Source organism: Alosa pseudoharengus, unplaced genomic scaffold (genome assembly GCF_046254945.1).
Source record: "Alosa pseudoharengus isolate Yale_2024_CS ecotype anadromous, Long Island Sound unplaced genomic scaffold, YU_APseudo_1.1 YU_APseudo_1.1_scf_11, whole genome shotgun sequence".
NCBI classification, from domain to species: domain Eukaryota; kingdom Metazoa; phylum Chordata; class Actinopteri; order Clupeiformes; family Clupeidae; genus Alosa; species Alosa pseudoharengus.
Genome location: NW_027468576.1, coordinates 4919334 through 4945028, shown reverse-complemented (window position 1 = coordinate 4945028; position 25695 = coordinate 4919334). Strand labels below are relative to the sequence as shown.

Here is a 25695-nt window from a genome sequence, read left to right as displayed (position 1 = left end):
CTGTGTGCCATGTGTGTTTCACTAATTCACAGATTGGGATAAATGCAGAGACCAAATTTCCCTCATGGGATCAAACGAGTATATATACTTATACTTATACTTATACAATTAGCTCATAAACATAAGGTGCATTTTTGTCTCGACTGTGTCTCAACTGTAGGCCTACCCATATATGGAGTACAGTTGAGAGTGTAGTACAGTTGACAAACCCATTTTAATTATGTATAGTTAACTAACCATTCATTGCAAAATGCAATAAATAAAAAATAACAATTGGGCTAAGTGTTTTAATTTAAATTCATTCATTTCATTTAAATTAGCGTTGGTTAAAATGAATAAAACAGGAACAAAATATTTGACACAGGCACAGATATGGTAAACAGTACATTATCTAGGTTTCTAATGATTAAAAAAGGTATAGGTTACTAATGATTAAAACTGCTTCATGTGTTGATGATTGTTCATGAATGTCAAATCAACTGTGTCCTACACAGATTAAATATTACATGACAAATTGAAAGATAATTATATTTCACAAACACTTTGGCAGAACTACAAGACTTATGGGAGACAATAGCCTATATTTATAGTTAAATAGTTATAGTTATAGTTAATACCAATTTTATTCATGACCACCTACACCTAGACAATAATTTGGAGTGAACGCTTTTAAACTAAGAACGTAGGCTATAGCCTATAATTTTGAATAGCCTATGCCAACGTTTTTTTGAGGTTATGCCATTTATTCATTCACTCGTTTTGTTCAAAAGTCAAGTCAAGTCAAGTCAAATTTATTTTTAAAGCGCATTTAACATGCACATAGTGCAACCCAAAGCGCTCCACAAACAAGACACATAACAACAATACAAAAGATGCCGGATGGAGCGGTGTAGTCGCCAGCGTGCCCATGACATCAAGACATGACAAATACATTTAAAAAATAACAAAAACAAAAAATGCCGGACGGAGCGACGTAGTCGCCAGCGTACCCGTGACACCAAGACATACAAGACAGACAACAAAACAAATAAACAAATAAAAAGTAAAAAAAGAAAATATATTTAAAAAGGGGGAAAAGTGAAGACAATCAAACTCTCAATCGATTTCAAACCATGATCATTGTTGTTTAAATGTATGCTTTCATTTTATAACTTTCAATGAAAATTGATGATAGTAGATGGCGCTGGCGTAGATGGCATAAATCAAACAGAAATAATCTATCCTCCCCTTAATGTATCCTCTTTTCGTCAATCTATTGTTTTGGTCTACTTTTCTAACTCGAGCACGAGCAGACTGATCTACAGTAAGTCTCGCTGTTGTGTTGTTTTCAACGCAAGTTGTGTTATTTTCAACACATATTGTGTAACAAATAAAAAAAGGAAACAACACAAACTGTGTTGTCCCTATCTGGACACAGAGATGTGTTAAAAACGACCAGAGCGACCAGAGCATCAAGCAGAACTTGAAACTTGGTCAACTTTATGGTAATGAGCTATGACGCTATTCAGCAACCAATTCAAAATGAGGTGTAGGCTACACAGTTGAGAGAGCAAAACCTAAGTAAACTTCAGTTCCTACCATAGACTGTGGTTCCTACGAAACATTTGTTCCATTTACTGTTTTTATTAACGAGGATTAAAGGTCAAGTTAGAGATTGTAGAAACATAATACTTGTTCAAGGCCTATATCAGTGATATAGAGAATAGATCAAATGAACATGGTGTCCGAAATGCTTTTTTTAATAAGCTGAATAACGTTACATGATTGAGGCAAGTCTAATTTCACATTTTTATCGCTTCTTGGTAAAGTATTGTTTAATATCAAATTAAGTTAATTTATGTATACAGTACGTTATCCCAACCGTTCTTTTAAAATGTAGGCTAACAACTGAACATTCCAGCGGGCGTCTGGAATACCTTCTATCTGCTCCTAGATTCAAGCGGCCAAAACGGGGCTTCCAGAGTGTTCTTTTCAGCTGAAGTCAGTGCCAGTGTGTACATAGTTGAACGAGTTGATAAGGAGTAGAGAGTAGACCCTGTATCCCCCGTGCCGCCGGTGCGCCTGCAATTTAGTAGGCTATATTATATGCTTGTTTTACAACATTGCTCTCATTTTACTTAATTGTGGTCTCATTTTACAAAAAAATTAATTAGAGCACAAGATAGTAAAATGGGGCACACTATTAAGTAAAACGTGTGCACGATTTAGTAAATTGAGCTCACAATTTAGTCAAATGAGTGCACGTTTTCTGGATATACAGCAAAAAATATCTTGCAATGACCCCAGGGTTCCATACATTATGCAAAAGCATGATGCATTTACATTTTCTCACCAAAATACAGTTCTAAATGTAAAAGCCTTTCTTGTATGAGAAATCAGGTGTCTTTTTTTTTTTTTTTTTTTTGGGGGGGGGGGGGGGGTGGTATTTGGCCTGAAGCATACCCATACTTCACAGGTCCAATTGTTTATCTTGGGATCTCATTAGGATGAAGCCACTGGTGTCTTTGTGGTCGCTGTGCTTCCTGTCCATACTTTGCACAGTCCAGGCCAGCCGAGATATCTGCAGTGCCAAGCCCAAAGACCTCCCCCTGGAGCCATTATGTGTCTATCGTAGACCAGATCCTGAACCAGAGAGTGAGGACCCTACTGAAGCAGCTGAAAAAATTCCAGAGTCCACCAACCCCCGAGTATGGGAGCTGTCGAAGGCAAATAGCAGATTTGCCCTCTCTCTCTTCCAGGAGCTTGCTAAGAGCAAGCCTGAAGATAGCAACATCTTCATGTCCCCAATTAGCATTTCCACAGCATTCGCCATGACCAAGCTGGGAGCCTGCAACACCACCCTGGAGCAAATCATGAAAGTAAGATGGCTAGCTACATGACAGATGATAAAGAATATTCACTGTAGAGAAGCAGCTTCAATTTGTGTTCTTATATGTATGTTATAATGGTAAACATGAACAGACTCAGGCTTATTTCTTTTCTTGCTGGAAATTCAAATCAGTCAGTCACGCATTTGCGTGGTTGAGGGACTTATTATGTAGGCTTTTTCTTTTTAGTGGTCTAATTATTATTGTTCTTATATTTGCTACTGCCTCTGTAGGTATTTGAGTTTGATACAATAAAAGAGAAGACATCTGACCAGGTGCACTTCTTCTTTGCGAAGCTGAATTGCCGTCTTTATCGGAAAAAAGACAAGACGACAGAGCTGGTCTCAGCCAACCGTTTGTTTGGGGAAAAGTCTATGAGGTTCAATGAGACTTACCAGAACATCAGTGAGCTGGTTTATGGGGCAAAGCTGTTACCACTGAACTTCAAGGTGACTTTCTATCAGAGATCATTGTAGTATCAGTGTAGATCATTCACCCCAATTTGTTTATCATGCCTAAAGATTTATTTGTTCTACACAGGAGAAGCCAGAGCTTTCAAGAATGACAATTAATGAATGGATTTCAAATAAGACAGAGAGCAGGATCCAGGACACTCTGCCAAAAGGCTCTATAGACAGTACCACTGTCCTTGTTTTAGTGAACACCATTTTTTTCAAGGTAGAGAGAGAATTTGGGCCTTATTTCAAATGATGGGTGAAGTGCAAAATCAAATGTCCAACTAAAGCTAATTTTATAATTAAACAAATTCAATTTGCTAATACAACACCATGGTTAAGGTGGTGGGGTGAGTGTGTGTGTGTGTGTGGGGGGGGGGGCACAGAGACCTGGGTATATTCTGCATAGCTACGTACCAGCTGGTTACCGTAGCACTGTCAATACAGGCAAGAAAAGCCCAGAAATATACTTTAAAAAAAGACTTCAATGCTCCATTGCTTCCACATTCAACATGATGCACGAGAACTTAGCTTGTTGCACTTTGCCTGGCTTTTAAATTAGGGCCCTTGCTGTTACACATTTTAATTCATATTTGTTTGATCAATAGAGTGCTAATGAAATTGAGTTGGTACAAGGAACTCTAACTAAATTCACTGTAGAGTTACTTTATGCACTACAGGGCCAGTGGAAAAATAAATTCGACAAGGACAATGTTATGAATGATGACTTCTATCTTAGTCATGGAAAAACCTGCCCAGTGCCCATGATGTATCAGGAAACAAAGTTCAGGTATGGAAGGTTTCCTGAGGATAATGTGAAGGTCCTTGAAATGCCATACCGTGGAGAAGACATAACAATGGTGCTGATCCTTCCAACAAAAGACATCAGCCTGTCTGAGGTATTAATCATATATGGTGTCTTGCCACCAATATATGTGTAGGCTACTGTGAAACAAATAATGCACAAAGTGGCATGGCCATCTTACCAAAGAAATGTGTTAATTTTATTTATTCATTGGTTTGCCCAATGCAAAGACCAATACACAAAATGTAGTGTAAAATAAAACAGCTGCTTATCAATCAAGCATTGTTGACTATGATCTGTAAGGGTTTAACATTTGTATTGTTTTGAAGAACTGGACAATGTAACAGCAGACAAGATCCTTATATTTATCTACATTTAATTACATATGACACATACTGTTCATACTGTGATGAGGATAATTTTATGTTAGGGTGTGCAACTCTTTCAAATTAATGTTTGAAGAGTTAATTTGCAAAACACAGATTGATTTTTACAAATATAAAAAGAAACATGCCTTTTTATTGTGTATTCCAGGTCAGTCAAACTATTTATTGGTAAAATCAAGTAAAACAATGAAGTAAAAATAAATCTAATCACCTTCAGTTTGATTGATATTACTTGAAAATCACAATTAAAAACATTCAAATTGCCGTTTTTTACCATTTAACTCTTTCATTGTGGATTTGACTTCAGGTGGAGAAAAGCCTGGACCTGAGGAAGGTGGTTGGCTGGCTGGAGAACATGAAGGAGATATCAGTGGCTGTGCAAATTCCACGCTTCCAAATTGAAGATGGTTTCAGTCTAAAGGAGAAACTGCAGAGTATGGGCTTGCAGCACCTCTTCAGCCCGCACCACTCTAGCCTTCCCGGTACACACAATCTGCTTTCCTATGAAAATAATCAGAAATAATCACTTCTTAAATCATCAATTTAGTTTAAACCTTGACAATGAATAGTTTTGGTTGTTGGTAGCTTTAATGTCTTAGTGAGTTAGGAGTCCTCTCGACTACTTCTAACCTGTCCCAGCCTTAGGTGCTACTTTTAGCGCTAAAATGATTTGTGAATTACTCCTTACTTAGGAGTCCTAAAGTTACAACTGACACGGCCATTATTTTTCAATCTGCCAGTTAGAAGCTTCTTTTAGCCTTAAGATTCTTTGTGAATACGGGCCCAGAGCTACCACATTTGAGTTTTTAAAGTTTTTAACTTTAAAGTAAATAAAGTTTGTAATACTTTATAAAGACATTCTACCAGGCAAAAAAAATACATTCATTATGCTACATTGACTAAAATGGCTCCTTTGTACAATCAAAATCTTATGGAGGAAAGAGTAGCTGGGTTTCCATCCATCTTATTATTTCCAGCATATTCCTGTACATATGAAAGTGTAAATTCATAAAAAGCAAATCTGTATGCGTTTCCATCAGCTGTGTTGAAAAAGTGTCTATTTACACCCCTGGTACGAATAGCCTTGGCCACACAGCTGAGCTATTCACACCCTGTGACATAACAACAAAAACTGTATCAAAGAGTAACAAGGTTGTAGCAGCACAGCTGTTACATGTACACTGAAGACAATGAGGCCTTGACTGGAGCTAAGAATGCTTTGTATATCAAATCTATCATGACCAGATTTACCCCATCCAGCAGGTCTCAGGTCAGCTCTTTGCCTCTGATGAAAATTTAGGCATATTGGCAAAGTTTTGTAAAAGCACTCAGTATTACAATGTAACAACTATATGTAGGTACCCACAAATACATAATGCAAGTACAATGATAGTACCTGATAGTACATGTTGTTACACAGGTTGTACCACTGTACCTAATTAGGTAGGTACACTGTAACAGCGACACATTAAAATAAAGTGTTACCAAATGTTGGCCAAAAATTGTTTACATTTTAACGTTTGTAAAAAGCCAGTAATTTCTCCCTGAACACCTCTGTAAAATGTCCTCTATCCACTATTTTCTATTACCTGTCTCCTTCATGATTCACTAGGCCTATGCAGTTGAATTTACAGTTTGATGAAGAACTATTTAATTGATACGATTTGGTGCAGAACCAAAGAAATTCACCATGTGTTACAGTTTAAGTTTTTTGGTCTTTTTCTGGACAGTCTAGGTTACCCACATCTGGCATTGTATTTGTTATAATACTTGAAGATTTATTATAGTCTTATAACAAGGAAACACATATTGCATCTTAAGATTTTATACTTTTTTATCTCACCATAGAGAGCAAAATACCTTTTCATATGTATGTAGGGGGATTGTCTGGCAATCTAGCAATATCATGGTGATATACTGCATGGCTTGGGGATTTGTAACAATATATGCACTAAAACAATGTTGTATTCTCTGGTTGTTGAGTTGTGTTTTAGTTCTAATGTCTGTATTGAAGATGGTCAATAAAGCTTGACTGCGGGATCAGGATTGGTGATTAGATGATGATTTATTGTAGATGGTACAATAATGAATAACAGAACACAGGCTAAGTCAAAAACTGCTTGTTGTAGTTGTTATTAGAAGCGGCTACTGAGCTTCCCGACAGAAGGTGTTCCTTGAGTCGCTTCCTCGATCCGTAGACAAAGCCTGTTATACTAAAACATATAAACGTCAATCATGCCAACGTGGCAGGTGCCAACCAGTGTACAAAAACGGCTCTGGCCAGTTTGGAGATACTAGCCTGAACAGGCCGACATGCTGTCTCCCTCGGCCCATGTTATCACTGATGTTCCTCGGATGTTCCTAAACACCGGCATGTGTGACCTTTTTGCTGGTACACAGGCCTAAGGCACAGTTATGTACAATGGTATGGACCTCTCCCCGTTGTATACTACACACAGAAGTACTGTAACATATGAACTCATCAGAATACAGTGAGAACACCCCAGAATCCTACAGTATTCATTATAAATAGTTTAGTTCACTGAGCTATTGGCTATGTAGACAAAGGCCAACTTTTTTAAAAGTATATTTTTGGGCTTTTTGCCTTTCTTATGACAGGACAGTGAAGAGACTGACAGGAAGCGCAAACATGGATGAGTTAGGTCAATGCTCCTGTATGCTACACGATAAATTATCCTGGGGTGTAATACATTATAATGCCACCCCAATGTTGGACACAATGCAGAAATCTGCTGATTTCAAAACTGGATTAATTGAAAGTGCTTAATTGTACAGATGGACATAATATAGCCTACCATTGGATTCTGAAGTTCTATAACATTCTGCTGTATTTGGTATGTGTTGGATATTTTGTCATGTGGTAAGTGAAGAGTTTGTGAGCTATTCAACTGAGAAAAATAGGCGTTGAGATGGACGCAGAGCCATGCCCATTCAGTCATGCCATGCCATCAGCTTCCATCTTTGACAATTGTTATGACGTATATGACGAGTTTCTTATATTTCAGGTAATATTTCTGTACATCTGTTACTTTTCAGGACTACTTGAAGATGAATCAGATGACATTTACATTTCGGATGCCTTCCATAAATCATTTCTAGAGGTACAGCTGATTTTTTTTATGTCATACTGTCAAAATGCATAAGCCTGTCTGAATGATGCTACTATAAAATTGTCTCTAAAACTTCCAAGCACAAATGACTAAACCATGCCTATATAATTGTGTTTGCATGTGAAAACTGCAGTCCATAACGGCATCTCAATTAAAATTACAAAATGCTTTACAAGAACTCCTGTTATTCAGAACTGTTAAACCCATGGACACCATGAGGGAAAGCTGAAACTGCATTCCCAAGATCACTACATTGCTGTGATGTACTAGTCAGTTCTGATGTTTCCCCATTAGGTAAACGAAGAGGGTAGTGAGGCAGCAGCTGCCACGGCAGTGGTGGCCATTGGTCGCTCTATAAACTTCAACCGTGAAGTATTTATTGCCAACCGACCATTTCTGCTGCTCATCCGTGAGTCCACCATCAATACCATTATCTTCATGGGCCGTGTGGCAAATCCATGCGGTGGTAACCAATGAGATGTCCTTGAGCAAAAAGACAGTGCAAAGGCAGGAAGAGGAGGAAGCAAACTCACAATATGTTTTCTGAATTCTGAATTCTCAAAGGAATACAATGAAATAATAGTGGGTGCTGTTTAAATATGTGTCTGAAATAAAGAGTGCATTTGTTAAAAGGATCTTTGTTGAATCTAGCTTTGTTTAGCGCTAGTTCACGTGCAACAGACTTTACTCACTGCCCATCAATGAAATAAGGTCCACAGAAGTAACAACTATCTACAACTGTGAATTATAGAGGGGGAAAGGGGGGGGGGCAGTTCACCTGCACTAGAGGGGCAACAATGAGACAACCCCCAAAACAGTAATGGTTTTACAGCTGGTGACAACTGATCATTTTTCCATCTTATCCTTCTGTGAGCCACTGGGTGGTCAACCCACGTTTTGGGTTGTGAGTTAAGTGATAATGGAGAAAAGGCACTTGCAGGAGAGGTGGATGTTGGTTCTGATTATTCAAATTATTTATTTTTCAATATTCAAAAATAGCAACACTAATAAACAAAATACTTTTCCCTACCAAAAACAAACAAAAATAGCACAAACAATGCACAGTCAAAGTATCAGCCTAATACTCAATTACTCTGCCTCACAACAGGAGAGTCTTTCACCTGCCACGAACCAAATGGGAACAGAGTATACCACATTAAGTTGCCCCAGCTATTACTCCAAATTGGCCCGTATGGGGATGATAGAGGCACACCATTGAACTAGGGAAAAACTCAAAATATGACTCAATAGTATATAACATAAATATACTATACTATAACATAAATATACTATACTATAAATCATCATAACAATTATATAGAAAACAACAGAAAAGTAGGCTATATAATGAACAAAACTTACAGTATGTCTGTTCTAAATATGCACATAACCAAAAGGCATAAAGAAACAATACAACCAAAAGAATATCCTAAACACTTATGTAGCATAATGCCCTGCTCCCTACCCCTGCAGAATGGTTATAATGACTGGTCCCGGCACGGAGCGGGCTTCTGCAATGGGACGGTGACAGAAGTCGGAGCGACAGGAAGTGTTGTGAATATATGTAGGCCTAGCGTTAACCAGATTATGGGCAATATAGGCTACAGGCAATACAACATGGCAAATGGAAGATAAGCTAGTGGGTACCACACTATGTAATGAACCTCAACTATGTATTCATGTGGGTGTTGAGGTGGCGGGTTCGATGGCCGTGAGCGGAATTACAATATGGAATCAATCACTCAATCGTGAGGAAAACATTATGGAATCACAAACCTAAGACATCATAATTATAACCGCCACTAGCATAGCTAGGAGTTGAAAATGCAAAAGCATGCCGCTTTAATCGCCACTATCTTCGGTTGAGATGTTCTGAACTGCACCAAATTGTATGTGTATGATTATCCTGACAGCCTCTGGGGGGATGCCAAGTTTTGTGGAAGTTTCCATGGATTGCCGGTAGGAGATGTTGAGAAATGAATATGTGGATGATGAAATGTACCCCTCACACACACACACGCCCACACACACCATTACACCCTCCACAGACAAACATTCATAAAAAAACTGCGCACAAACACATTCATGAACATGCACACACACTCAGGAATGAACACACGTGCACACACACACACACACAGGTAACCACCCCCCTACCCACACTACACATGCAGTCACAGGTACTTCACCCCCCCCCCACATTATACCCCAACCCCCCCCCCCCCCATGCCCCATACACACCAGCACCATATCACCCCCCCCCCCCCCAACACACACACAGGTACACTCTCCCACACACACACATACACCATTACACCTTACCCCCCCCCACACACACACACACACACACACACCATTACACCATACTAACACCACCCGCCACACACACACATTCATAAACTGCGCACACACACTCATGAGCAAGCACACATGCACACAGAAGCATACACACACACACACACACTCACATGAGTTGCAAGAGTAGGGGATGGAGAGTGCTGAGTGCGGGAAAAGTGTTGAGGACAGAAGAATTTCAAATAACGTTCATAGTGCTTTCTGTAATAAACATATTTCTTTTTCAAAAGCACCCTGGCTTTATTTCTTCATTCACAGCTAATGACAGTCAGTCTGCCTTTGCGTAAAGAAATAGGCTATACATTTGAACAAGTGATCATATGAACATTTTGACAACCCCTATATTACAATGAATTTTGAGTAAATTTTGATCAATGAAGACATACATTTTGGTTATTACAAATGCACCATGCTATAACATTTTCATGATTTTTTCTTTGCAACACTCGCATTTTGTAATAACAACTGCAATATGTAAGATAATAAGTTACTACAAAATGCGGTAATTTTTTAACATATTGCGTTCAAGCGGCTTATTACAAAACACGGCAGATTATTACAAGCTACCTCCAAGAGTAATGATTCCATAATTTTTGCCAAAGGTTGTATGAGGCCTTGTCCACACGTGGCCAGGTATTTTTTTTATTAAAAAAACTAAGAATTTTCCTCAGTGTCGGCGCTATGGTGGGGCATTCGAGGGCCGTGCCCCCCCTAATGGTCATTGATGCCCCTTCTACCAATTTAAATTTCAGTCATAAGTTACAGTTACTGAATAACTGTAACATATATTCCTGCGCTACTCACAATATCTCTAATATATTGACTTATTGTTTCCATAGCAGCACGCAGTGATTGCTTATTTAAAATATAGATTAGCCTAGAGATACATTATTTCTTTGCAGAGATGTGCGCACACTGTAAATATTATAAGATCCTGGAGGAACTTTTAGGGGTTCTTCAATTTGAAACTGTGGGGGAACCTCAAAAGGTTCTTCGAAGAACCTTTAAAGAAAGGTTCTTTGAAGAACTTTTTCAAAGGTTGCTTGAGGAACCTTTTGAAGTTCATTACAGAACCTTCATTATTATTAACCTTTATTATTATTATTATTATTATTAGAATGTATTAACCTTTATTGTTATTATTATTTTTATTATTATAATGTGGGATAAATGTACATGAAACAACAGATGTATTTAAGCAAGAATTTAATCAAAAGTGTCAAAGCATGTCAATGGCAAAATATTAGGAATACTGTACATGAAAGGATGGACAGATAGATACATAAATAAATATATAAATAAACAAATAATACACAGGCTACATTGATGAAGGCATGAATGAAAACATCTATTAAACAATGCTATTAACAAGAACACAATTTTAACTTCCTAATCTAAATGAAATAGTCAATAAATGATTGATTGAACTACAGTATTTAATTTAGAGTATGAAATTTGACATCCGAAATACGGCAATGGGGATTTTTTCTTTTGTCTTAATATCACACATAGACTGTAAAAACAACAATGTCTTGTTCACGGCCTTCGGGTATTCCATATTGAAAATTAAATAAACTGCTAGCAATGCTCCAATGCCCATCAACACATCTTCTGGTGTTACGACGTCTTGTCCGTCCATGCAAAGTGTAATGGTGGTGTCTTCCTCAAAGGGGTTGCCTCTCATGCACAGGGTAGGTGTGGGTGTCTTGGATATCTGAAAAGTACAGAATAACAGTATTTAGAATGGTGATTGGTGATATTCAAGCCCATTGGCAGGGGAAGTTTCTAACAGTGTTAAATGACTGGTACTCTTACCTTATCCACAACGTATGAGCCTGTCAGGATTGTCCCCAAACATATGGCCGCTCTGCTGCAAAGAGTCCTACATTTGAACAATACACTGGATAAGTCTTATTGCAGTAATAACATACTTGTAATTCCATACAGTTTTATAGCAGTAATGACATGAAGTGTAAATCAAACTTCTTAATACCTTTGTATTTGTAGGTTGTCTCCTCACAGGCCTGATTTAGTGCAGATTGGTACTTAGGTCAATGTTATGCAGGTGCTGAATTTCAGAGAAAACCTTTAAAAAGATAAGAACAAATTACATGTTTGCTTGGCAGAAGAACATCTGAAAAATAATTTGCAGTGAACTAAATGCCAAATGTTAACTCACAGTTCAAATGTGGTGTAAAGCTGGGTATTCAGTAAGGATTTCCTGTGTGGAGTGGCGTTGAATAAATGCCACTCTGTCACTGATTGTTCTCCTTATTCTGTTTTCAATCGTATTTAGATCAGGGTTTACTTTTCAACACTCCTCCTTCATTTTTGTCTCATTGTCCTGTAAATGTTACATTCAATTTAAAGTAAAGGTCAATTTGGTTAAAGAAATGTAATAAGTAGTAATATATGGTGTTTAATCATCATCTGAAAACTTACATTGGATTTGGATATGCTTTCATCACCGAGAACATCTACAACCTGTCAGTGTAAAAAGATCATCAGTGAACATATGCACACGCACGCACACACACACACACGCACACACACACACACCATACCTGAACTACAGTGTTTGCATCCTGGGTAGCAGGTATCTGTGTGAATAGAAAAAAAAAATAAGTGTGGTTTCCCTCACATTGGATTAAGTTTTGAACTGGAATCAAAGTAAACCTCAACAAGGATCACAGTGAAGTGTAATTCTGAAAGCTTCTGCTTGAGATACAGATGCATTTTGCTTTGTGATGAAAAGGTGACTTGCCTGTGATGAATTTTGCCTTTTCCCATGCTTTGCTCGATGGTATCCAATTTCAGGAAGGCTCAGTGGGATTCTCTCCTTCTTGAATTTGTTTTTAGCATTCCCAACCAACTATAATATGAAAGGTTATATAAACCAATTAGCCTAAAGTAAAATTCAAATGCAATGGCCTGGTTTATACAGGTGTTAAGCAACATACCAACAGAAGTGAAGAGTGTCATAGTAGGCATACATGATTCAATTGCATCTGTAAGTGAGCAGACTACAACAACCTGAATACCCCTGACAGGAATATCCCATCCCATTATCCCTACTTGTTAGGTGCACTAAAAAAGGACCCTCACTACTGCCAGTAGGCCTAACTGTATTTTTATTACTTTAATAATCTACTTACATGCATATCCTGGTCCTGTGCGATCCCGGAGGAAAGGGTGCTTATACAGCAGCAGCACAAATGTCATGATCAGGGTAGGAATTTCACGGCGGCCACGACGGCCATGGCCGTCGTAGCCCCTTGCATTGGCCGTGAAGCCCCTTTGAAAATCATAGGTTTACAGGCCACGGTGGCCTTGGTGCCCCCTTCTTTCAATATTCTGCTTTGTCCTACTAATAGCGATTTATTTTTAGCCTGTGGCCTGTCAAAATAATCTTAGCATTCACAGCGCAAATTAATTTAGTCTTTTACGCAGTGGAGAAAGTGACAGCGCAAGAAAGTGCGTCCAAATTCACCCATTCTTCTCAGTTGAACTACTCGCGAAGTAGCTATTCATCACACAGACATCACAAGTATCACATGAAAGAGCTTTTTCTCAGCTTTTAAACGATGTTAGCCGATAATTGCTGTGTTAAACGGTTCGCGAGAAAAGTAAATAATATAATTCAATATAATCATACATTCTACTGAAGGTTTTGCGTCCATGATCTCCCTACCCATTCATCTCGGTGGAATACTTCACGAACCCTTCTTTTAACACATGACAAACCACATATCAGAATAAACAGCAGACCTTACCGAACACAAAGGTGTAAAGCAGTCCCCTGTACAGTTAGCCGTTCCAGAGTAATCCAGTTTTGAATTTGCAGTAAATTTCGACATGCATGGATGTCTCCAAATTTGGGCTTTAAGTTTTACAATGTGTTTAAATTGTTCCACATGATTTCATAACGGGCCAAATACAAAATAAATGTTACAAATATCGCCTAGATATTGGTAAATCAGAGGACAGCTGACTAAGAGTTTGTGAAAGTAGCCTTAATGATCACAAAATGCTAAGCATGCATCTAGGCTATTTGAGTTTCTTAAAGCTGAGCTGTGCTACATTTAAATTGTTCAATACATGATTTCATAGCAGGCCAAATATAAAATACATTTTATATATAGCCTAGATATCTGTTTTTATTAGATGATCAGATGATTTACAGTTACATGTAATATGTCATGTTTCATGTTTTTGTAATGTTTCATACAGTGATGCAGGTCTACTGCAGTGAATAGGCTAAATACAACTTTGATCATTTTTATAGCCTACTACTGTATAGTTAACTTTGGCCTTGGTGCCCTGACATGTGGCCTTTGTGCCCCCCACCAAATATGCCCAACTGAAGGCCAAGTGGCCTTGCCCCCAGAATGGTGAAATTCCAAGCCTGGTCATGATACTGGATACCTTTGAAATTAAACATAGAGATGGAGTAGCCTATATTTTAAATGACTGGTTGTTGTTTTGCATGAATGCAAATGAAGAATAGTAAGTAGCAGCTAAAGCTGTAGGCTACCTCATGCTATACACTTACCACATAGAAATTGAATCAAATAGGACCTGTATAATCTGTGTGCAGCAGTAATGAGCTTGGAAACCACAACGAACTTATTCTGCCTAAATAAAGTAATGATTACTGTATTTATAACTAGTATATCTGTAGTTACAGTCCCTGCATTGTAAAATGTAAGTTAGACGTGCGACGAGTGAACATTTAGACATAGAGAAAAAGTATCAAACGTAGTTTGTGCAAAACGTAGCTTGTGCATAAAAGTTAGCTTTTTTTACACGTGTGTGAAATCCAATGACGCCAAGTGTGCGTTTCGGTTTCAGACTGTCGTTCAGCCGCAGCATTAACGAGTTACATAATGGATTTAGATCACTAAATAGTAGGTTTTAGAAGGCAGGCAGCAACTGATGATTGAAAATGGTTTGATGTAGCTTGATGGAAATAATTTTAAAAGTGCAGGTAAAGGGATAAGCAAGCTGACATTGTAATTATAAGGTAGCTTATAAGGCAATAGGGACTAATTATTACACAAGCACACTCAAACATTTAGGAGTGACCTTTATCTTGTTTAATGATAATACAAATGATGATGATAGTAATAATGTCATCATTATTTTTTGTAATTATTAAGTCTTAGTTCAAAGTTATATTTATGAAGCTTACCAAGTCTTTTAATACTGGTAACTTTGATTTGGTTGTTGTTGTTATTGTGTTTTTGTTCAAAAGATTAAGTTTTATATCTTAAGTTTCTATTTTTATACATTTTATTTACCAGAACTTTAACCCTTAGAACCCTAAGCTGTTTTTAGGGCATTTTCACTACCTTTATTCATAAGGATTTATTCTGGTCATTGTAAGTGCCACACACATATATTTGGGGGCCAAGCAGCGAAGCTGCAGGGCAACCCTTAGTGATTCTATGTTTTCTTCCCTATTATTAGGGGTCCGAGCAGCGTAGCTGCAGGAACCCTATTGTTTCTGTACCGTTCATTTTTTGGCCAAAATTCTGTAAAAGTCATACTGCGGACTAAACCGTAACTCCAAAACTCTTGAAATTTTCAGGTATGGTTACCAGTACCCCCCTCTACCCATAACCCAAAATTTGGGGTACTGCACCCAAAGGTGGCGCTATTGAAAAAAAAAGTTAATTATGCTTATTTCTCCTTACCAGATTCACCTAGACTCAAAATTCTTTCAGAATATTAATCTCTAAACTCAGATGCATCTTTTTGGCCCTGGTCTTATGGTCTACAAATGTTTACTTTTTCCACAATTTCATGGAAAAGCCAAACATTATTAAAAGTTTCACACTCTTCAAAAATAATCGAATCTTCACCAAAATTCTCACAGACAATGTTTAGACCAAGCCTCACAAAAGTTATCGCTCAGAATTTTGATATTTTGTTCCATTTCAGAGATATAGGCCAATAAAGTTAGACCACTTAGGCCTTTTTTCCTAGATCACCTATATTCCTATAAACCGTAAGTCCTAGAAACTTGACATTTTCAAGTATTGTTACCAGTACCCCCCACTACCCATAACCCAAATTTGGGGTACTGCACCCAAAGGTGGCGCTCTTGTCAAAAACGCTTATTTCTCCTTACCAGATTGACCTAGACTCAAAATTCTTTCATCATATTAATCTCTACATTCAGATGCATCTTTTTCACCCTGGTCTTATGCTCTAAAAATGTTTACTTTTGCCACAATTTCAGAGAAAAGCCAAACATCATAAAAAGTTGCACAGGCTTCAAAAATTATCAAATCTTCACCAAAATTCTCACAGACAATGTTTAGACAAAGCCTCACAAAAGTTATCAAAATAATTTGGATACGTTGTTCCATTTCAGAGATATAGGCCAATAAAGTTCGACCACTCAGCCCATTTCTCCTATATCACCTATATTCCTATATGAGTAATTTTTTTTTTCTTGGATAACAACCATACAACCATCATTAGGTGGATACCATTAACAGTGCACATTTTCAGATCTGTACTCTTTTTTATAAAGCCCTTAATTCTATTGTCAAATGTATGCTAGGAATTTTCTTGATGTTGTGTGTTTGCCAACACACATTTTCACCATTTGAATGTGACTGCTCAATGTGTATGATTGTCAGTGGCTGAGTGGGATAATGCCTAGTGCTGGTGTTTGTTAGGTTGAGAGTTCGAATCCTGCTAGAGCTTTAGGCTCAAGATGCACATGCTATTGGTTATTGAAGATTCACACTATTGAACAGCACCTGAATGACATCAGACAATTAACATTCACTCTCATTAGTTGCCAAGAGTCAGAATGCCGACACACTCTATGACATATAGGGGAACTTCTTTGTTTACTATTTTTCCTTCATCATTAAGTCTATCATATTTATATTTCATCCATTACTGTTCTTCTCTATAAATGTCTAATTGCCCCAGAATATCCAAAAGTTTTCAGGTGTACTCTTTCAGGAAAGCCCTTCATTTTATTGTCAAATGTATACTTGGAGTTTTTCTTGTGTGTTTACCAACACACAATTTCACCATTTGAATGTGACTGCTGAATGTGTATGATTGTCAGTGGCAGAGTGGGATAATGCCTAGTGCTGGTGTTTGTTAGATTGAGAGTTCGAATCCTGCAAGAGCTTTATGCTCAAGATGCACATGCTATTGGTTATTGAAGATTCACACCATTGAACAGCACCTGAATGACATCAGGCAATTGACATTCACACTCATTAGTTGCCAAGAATCAGAATGCCGACACACTCTTTGGCATATAGGGGAACTTCTTTGTTTACTATTTTTCCTTCATCACTAAGTCTATCATATTTATATTTCATCCATTACTGTTCTTCTCTATAAATGTCTAATTGCCCCAGAATATCCAAAAGTTTTCAGGTGTACTTTTTCAGGAAAGCCCTTCATTTTATTGTCAAATGTATACTTGGAGTTTTTCTTGTGTGTTTACCAACACACATTTTCACCATGTGAATGTGACTACCCAATATGTAGGATTGTCAGTGGCTCAGTGGGACAATGCCTAGTGCTGGTGTTTGTTAGGTTGAGGTCGAGGGTTCGAATCCCCGGTAGTGCTTTAGGCTCTAGCTCGAATACTATTGGTTATTGAAGATTTACACCATTGAACAGCACCTGAATGACATCAGGCAATCAACATACACAGTCATTAGTTGCCAAGAATTAGAATGCCGAGACACTCTGACATTTAGGGGAACTTCTTTGTTTACTATTTTTCCTTCATCATTAAGTCTATCATATTTATATTTCATCTATTAGTGTTCATCTCTACAAATGTCTAATTGCCCCTCCATGTTTGGAGTTTTTCTTGTTGTGTGTTTACCAATACACACTTTCACCATGTGAATGTGACTGGCCAACATGTAGGATTGACAGTGGCTCAGTGGGATAATGCCTTGTACTGGTGATCCTTAGGGTTGAGAGTTCAAATCCCACTTGAAGCATTAGTGGGTTGTGGATGTTAGCATACTACAATAGAATGCTGTTGGGTTGTGGAGGTTAACACACTATAACATTACAGCTACTTGTCAATATGGACTTGTAGTGCAAGGCAAGTATTACTGTATAATTATAAGCTGTAGCCTATAATTATTTGTTATTCTTATAATATTTGTCATTTCTTATACATATTTAGTCGGCTCTTCCACTTGACAGAACAACTCTATATCGGTTAAGGATGTCACGCATGAAACAATGCTGCAGAAACACGAAAATACGACTTTGAGTTTAGTAGGCTATAATTTTCAGTTCCTGTTTATCTATTGCACAATGGGTAATAATTTAAAGGAATCGTGTTGCAGTCTTGTAAATAGTGACCCTGCAAGATCCCTAGTCATTGCAAAATCATAGTCTGTGACTTAAAACTCTACTACTTGTCTTTAGATGTGAGAGGGTCTGAGACTGTAGTCTTTCAAAAATCTTTTCCAAATCTTTGCAAATCTTTCCAAAGTTTACCTGCTGGGAAACCCTGTAGCTCCGGAGCAGGGGCTCAGACCAGGATAAATTGTTTGCTCGCCCTCAGTTCGCTCTTTTGTTCATCTCAACCCAGCACTCCAGTGTGTCCGGCTCTGTGTGCGTCTTTGAGTTAACGTAAGTCATCACTTTAATCACCCTCACTATGACTTTTGTGATGTTTATCAGTTTGTAGAGTAGCTCTGCCATCATGTGTAAAGTTAAGGTCTTTGTTTGTTGGTTTGGTGTGTTGGAGTCCCATGTGAGAGATGATTAGGTGATGTTGGTTGACTTGGGATGTCAAGTATTGTTTAGTTGTACCTTATATAGCCATATGATTTCAGTTTATTGTTCAAATGTCAATTGGTTTGTTTGTGAGTTGGGATCTGTACTGATTTACCCCATTTCACTGATTACTCCATTTTCTGTTTGTTTCCTCTTTGATGCAGCACACATACAAGTAAAGAACAAAAGAACAGATGAATTGAAACTCAAATAAAGTTAACTTGTGTTGCACCGAAACCTGCCATCTCCGTGTTATCACTCCATACCATTGAGCCTTCTGACCGAGGCTCTGCCTGCTCGCCACACACTCACTCTACCTCGACCCACATCGCCCCCTACAGTTCCTTCAGTTGGGTTGTGGAGGTTAGCATACTAGAATAGAATACTGTTAAGAATACTGTTGGGTTGTGGAGGTTGGCACACTATAACGTTACAGCTACTAGTCAGGACTTGTCGTGCAAGGCAAGTATAACTGTATAATTAAGTGTGCTTGCAAGCACACTTATTGTTCTTCTTAAGTTTTATTAGGGGTCCGAGCAGCGTAGCTCAGAATTTTGATATTTTGTTCCATTTCAGAGATATAGGCCAATAAAGTTAGACCACTTAGGCCTTTTTTCCTAGATCACCTATATTCCTATATGAGTATTTTTTTTTTCTTGAATAACAACCATACAACCATCATTAGGTGGATACCATTAACAGTGCACATTTTCAGATCTGTACTCTTTTTTTATAAAGCCCTTAATTCTATTGTCAAATGTATGCTAGGAATTTTCTTGATGTGTGTTTGCCAACACACATTTTCACCATGTGAATGTGACTGCCTAATATGTAGGATTGTCAGTGGCTCAGTGGGATAATGCCTAGTGCTGGTGTTTGTTAGGTTGAGAGTTCGAATCCTGCTAGAGCTTTAGGCTCAAGATGCACATGCTATTGGTTATTGAAGATTCACACCGTTGAACAGCACCTGAATGACATCAGGCAATTAACATTCACACTCATTAGTTGCCAAGAATCAGAATGCTGACACACTCTATGGCATATAGGGGAACTTCTTTGTTTACTATTTTTCCTTCATCATTAAGTCTATCGTATTTATATTTCATCCATTACTCTTCTTCTCTACAAATGTCTAATTGCCCCAGAATATCCAAAAGTTTTCAGGTGTACTCTTTCAGGAAAGCCCTTCATTTTATTGTCAAATGTATACTTGGAGTTTTTCTTGTGTGTTTACCAACACACATTTTCACCATTTGAATGTGACTGCTCAATGTGTATGATTGTCAGTGGCTGAGTGGGATAATGCCTAGTGCTGGTGTTTGTTAGGTTGAGAGTTCAAATCCTGCTAGAGCTTGAGGCTCAAGATGCACATGCTATTGGTTATTGAAGATTGACACCATTGAACAGCACCTGAATGACATCAGGCAATTAACATTCACACTCATTAGTTGCCAAGAGTCAGAATGCCGACACACTCTATGGCATATAGGGAACTTCTTTGTTTACTATTTTTCCTTCTTCATTAAGTCTATCGTATTTATATTTCATCCATTACTCTTCTTCTCTACAAATGTCTAATTGCCCCAGAATTTCCAAACGTTTTCAGGTGTTCTCTTTCAGGAAAGCCCTTCATTTTATTGTCAAATGTATACTTGGAGTTTTTCTTGTGTGTTTACCAATACACATTTTCACCATGTGAATGTGACTGGCAAAGATGTAGGATTGACAGTGGCTTAGTGGGATAATGCCTTGTACTGGTCATCCTTAGGTTGAGAGTTCAAATCCCACCTGAAGCATTAGTGTTCAAATACTGTTGGGTTGTGGAGGTTAGCATACTAGAATAGAATGTTGTGGAGGTTAGCACACTATAACATTACAGCATTACAGCTACTTGTCAATATGGACTTGTAGTGCAAGGCAAGTATAACTGTATAATTATAGGCTGTTTATCTTATTGACTCCAACACAGAACCCACCACCACAAATGCAATTCAATTCTGTGGGAAACACTGCCTTCCATTATCAAACCCTTCATCTTATCCACAACAAATAAATAGTCCTGTAGAATCAAGTATTGTTAGAATACTGTTGGGTTGTGGAGGTTAGCACACTATAACGTTACAGCACAGGGTAATCCTAATTTTATGGATCAAATTTATTCCAATCTAACTCAAAAGTTTTGAACAACACAAAGGTTTTATCCAGATCAAAACCAAGAATAGATTATGTGATCTAATCCAATTTCAGGATCCTTGTTTCCTTTTGAACAACCCATTTTCAAGATTTGATCCAATCCGATAGCCGAAATCCGGTAACTGAAATCCGATAACCGAAATCCGATCACATTTCTTTTGAACAATTGTGCCCAAACAATCAAAGCATATGTAAAACTAAAAAGCTATGCTACCTCATGTTCGTTTTGCTCGGACCCCGTAAATCACCGCTTGCGGTTATATTTATTATTAGGGGTCCGAGCAGCGTAGCTGCAGGAACCCTATTGTTTCTGTACCGTTCATTTTTTGGCCAAAATTCTGTAAAAATCATACTGCAGCCTAAACCGTAACTCCAAAACTCTTGAAATTTTCAGGTATGGTTACGAGTACCCCCCTCTACCCATAACCCAAAATTTGGGGTACTGCACCCAAAGGTGGCGCTATTGAAAAAAAAAGTTAATTATGCTTATTTCTCCTTACCAGATTCACCTAGACTCAAAATTCTTTCAGAATATTAATCTCTAAACTCAGATGCATCTTTTTGGCCCTGGTCTTATGGTCTACAAATGTTTACTTTTTCCACAATTTCATGGAAAAGCCAAACATTATAAAAAGTTTCACACTCTTCAAAAATAATCGAATCTTCACCAAAATTCTCACAGACAATGTTTAGACCAAGCCTCACAAAAGTTATCGCTCAGAATTTTGATATTTTGTTCCATTTCAGAGATATAGGCCAATAAAGTTAGACCACTTAGGCCTTTTTTCCTAGATCACCTATATTCCTATAAACCGTAAGTCCTAGAAACTTGACATTTTCAAGTATTGTTACCAGTACCCCCCACTACCCATAACCCAAATTTGGAGTACTGCACCCAAAGGTGGCGCTCTTGTCAAAAACGCTTATTTCTCCTTACCAGATTCACCTGGACTCAAAATTCTTTCATCATATTAATCTCTACATTCAGATGCATCTTTTTCACCCTGGTCTTATGCTCTAAAAATGTTTACTTTTGCCACAATTTCAGAGAAAAGCCAAACATCATAAAAAGTTTCACAGGCTTCAAAAATTATCAAATCTTCACCAAAATTCTCACAGACAATGTTTAGACAAAGCCTCACAAAAGTTATCAAAAGAATTTGGATACGTTGTTCCATTTCAGAGATATAGGCCAATAAAGTTCGACCACTCAGCCCATTTCTCCTATATCACCTATATTCCTATATGAGTAATTTTTTTTTCTTGGATAACAACCATACAACCATCATTAGGTGGATACCATTAACAGTGCACATTTTCAGATATGTACTCTTTTTTATAAAGCCCTTAATTCTATTGTCAAATGTATGCTAGGAATTTTCTTGATGTTGTGTGTTTGCCAACACACATTTTCACCATTTGAATGTGACTGCTCAATGTGTATGATTGTCAGTGGCTGAGTGAGATAATGCCTAGTGCTGGTGTTTGTTAGGTTGAGAGTTCGAATCCTGCTAGAGCTTTAGGCTCAAGATGCACATGCTATTGGTTATTGAAGATTCACACTATTGAACAGCACCTGAATGACATCAGACAATTAACATTCACACTCATTAGTTGCCAAGAATCAGAATGCCGACACACTCGAAGACATATAGGGGAACTTCTTTGTTTACTATTTTTCCTTCATCATTAAGTCTATCATATTTATATTTCATCCATTACTGTTCTTCTCTATAAATGTCTAATTGCCCCAGAATATCCAAAAGTTTTCAGGTGTACTCTTTCAGGAAAGCCCTTCATTTTATTGTCAAATGTATACTTGGAGTTTTTCTTGTGTGTTTACCAACACATATTTTCACCATTTGAATGTGACTGCTGAATGTGTATGTTTGTCAGTGGCAGAGTGGGATAATGCCTAGTGCTGGTGTTTGTTAGGTTGAGAGTTCGAATCCTGCTAGAGCTTTAGGCTCAAGATGCACATGCTATTGAAGATTCACACTATTGAACAGCACCTGAATGACATCAGACAATTAACATTCACACTCATTAGTTGCCAAGAATCAGAATGCCGACACACTCTATGACATATAGGGGAACTTCTTTGCTTAGTATTTTTCCTTCATCATTAAGTCTATCATATTTATATTTCATCCATTACTGTTCTTCTCTATAAATGTCTAATTGCCCCAGAATATCCAAAAGTTTTCAGGTGTACTCTTTCAGGAAAGCCCTTCATTTTATTGTCAAATGTGTACTTGGAGTTTTTCTTGTGTGTTTACCAACACACATTTTCACCATTTGAATGTGACTGCTGAATGTGTATGATTGTCAGTGGCAGAGTGGGATAATGCCTAGTGCTGGTGTTTGTTAGGTTGAGAGTTCGAATCCTGCTAGAGCTTTAGGCTCAAGATGCACATGCTATTGGTTATTGAAGATTCACACTATTGAACAGCACCTGAATGACATCAGACAATTAACATTCACACTCATTAGTTGCCAAGAATCAGAATGCCGACACACTCTATGACATATAGGGGAACTTCTTTGTTTACTATTTTTCCTTCATCATTAAGTCTATCATATTTATATTTCATCCATTACTGTTCTTCTCTATAAATGTCTATTTGCCCCAGAATATCCAAAAGTTTTCAGGTGTATTTTTTCAGGAAAGCCCTTCATTTTATTGTCAAATATATACTTGGAGTTTTTCTTGTGTGTTTACCAACACACATTTTCACCATGTGAATGTGACTACCCAATATGTAGGATTGTCAGTGGCTCAGTGGGATAATGCCTAGTGCTGGTGTTTGTTAGGTTGAGGGTTCGAATCCCCGGTAGTGCTTTAGGCTCTAGCTCGAATACTATTGGTTATTGAAGATTCACACCATTGAACAGCACCTGAATGACATCAGGCAATCAACATTCACACTCATCAGTTGCCAAGAATCAGAATGCCGAGACACTCTATGACATTCAGGGGAACTTCTTTGTATACTATTTTTCCTTCATCATTAAGTCTATCATATTTATATTTAATCTATTAGTGTTCATCTCTACAAATGTCTAATCGCCCCTCCATGCTTGGAGATTTTCTTGTGTGTTTACCAATACACATTTTCACCATGTGAATGTGACTGGCCAACATGTAGGATTGACAGTGGCTCAGTGGGATAATGCCTTGTACTGGTGATCCTTAGGTTGAGAGTTCAAATCCCACTTGAAGCATTAGTGGGTTGTGGATGTTAGCATACTACAATAGAATGCTGTTGGGTTGTGGAGGATAACACACTATAACATTACAGCTACTTGTCAATATGGACTTGTAGTGCAAGGCAAGTATTACTGTATAATTATAAGCTGTAGCCTATAATTATTTGTTATTCTTATAATATTTGTCATTTCTTATACATATTTAGTCAGCTCTTCCACTTGACAGAACAACTCTATATTGGTTAAGGATGTCACGAATGAAACAATGCTGCAGAAACATGAAAATACGACTTTGAGTTTAGTAGGCTATAATTTTCAGTTCCTGTTTATCTATTGCACAATGGGTAATAATTTAAAGGAATCATGTTGCAGTCTTGTAAATAGTGACCCTGCAAGATCCCTAGTCATTGCAAAATCATAGTCTGTGACTTAAAACTCTACTACTTGTCTTTAGATGTGAGAGGGTCTGAGACTGTAGTCTTTCAAAAATCTTTTCCAAATCTTTGCAAATCTTTCCAAAGTTTACCCGCTGGGAAACCCTGTAGCTCCGGAGCAGGGGCTCAGACCAGGATAAATTGTTTGCTCGCCCTCAGTTCGCTCTTTTGTTCATCTCAACCCAGCACTCCAGTGTGTCCTGCTCTGTGTGCGTCTTTGAGTTAACGTAAGTCATCACTTTAATCACCCTCACTATGACTTTTGTGATGTTTATCAGTTTGTAGAGTAGCTCTGCCATCATGTGTAAAGTTAAGGTCTTTGTTTGTTGGTTTGGTGTGTTGGAGTCCCATGTGAGAGATGATTAGGTGATGTTGGTTGACTTGGGATGTCAAGTATTGTTTAGTTGTACCTTATATAGCCTTATGATTTCAGTTTATTGTTCAAATGTCAATTGGTTTGTTTGTGAGTTGGGATCTGTACTGATTTACCCCATTTCACTGATTACTCCATTTTCTGTTTGTTTCCTCTTTGATGCAGCACACATACAAGTAAAGAACAAAAGAACAGATGAATTGAAACTCAAATAAAGTTAACTTGTGTTGCACCGAAACCTGCCATCTTCGTGTCATCACTCCATACCATTGAGCCTTCTGAGTCACACCATTGAACAGCACCTGAATGACATCAGGCAATTAACATTCACACTCATTACACACTGCTGGTGTTTGTTAGGTTGAGAGTTCGAATCCTGCTAGAGCTTGAAGCTCAAGATGCACATGCTATTGGTTATTGAAGATTCACACCATTGAACAGCACCTGAATGACATCAGGCAATTAACATTCACACTCATTAGTTGCCAAGAATCAGAATGCTGACACTCTATGGCATATAGGGGAACTTCTTTGTTTACTATTTTTCCTTCATCATTAAGTCTATCGTATTTATATTTCATCCATTACTGTTCTTCTCTACAAATGTCTAATTGCCCCAGAATATCCAAAAGTTTTCAGGTGTACTCTTTCAGGAAAGCCCTTCATTTTATTGTCAAATGTATACTTAGAGGTTTTCTT

At 37.8% G+C, this 25695-nt stretch overlaps 1 protein-coding gene across 1 annotated transcript; it reads left to right on the top strand.

The window, feature by feature from the left end:
* Positions 1 to 2486: 2486 nt before the first annotated feature.
* Positions 2487 to 8271, top strand: serpinc1 (serpin peptidase inhibitor, clade C (antithrombin), member 1). The gene is made up of 7 exons (XM_076275964.1): positions 2487 to 2858; positions 3101 to 3316; positions 3408 to 3545; positions 4003 to 4221; positions 4821 to 4995; positions 7571 to 7635; positions 7939 to 8271. Exons 1-7 carry the CDS (start codon positions 2487 to 2489, stop codon positions 8119 to 8121), a joined length of 1368 nt encoding a protein of 455 aa, XP_076132079.1. The 3' UTR covers positions 8122 to 8271.
* The last annotated feature ends 17424 nt before the right edge of the window (positions 8272 to 25695 follow it).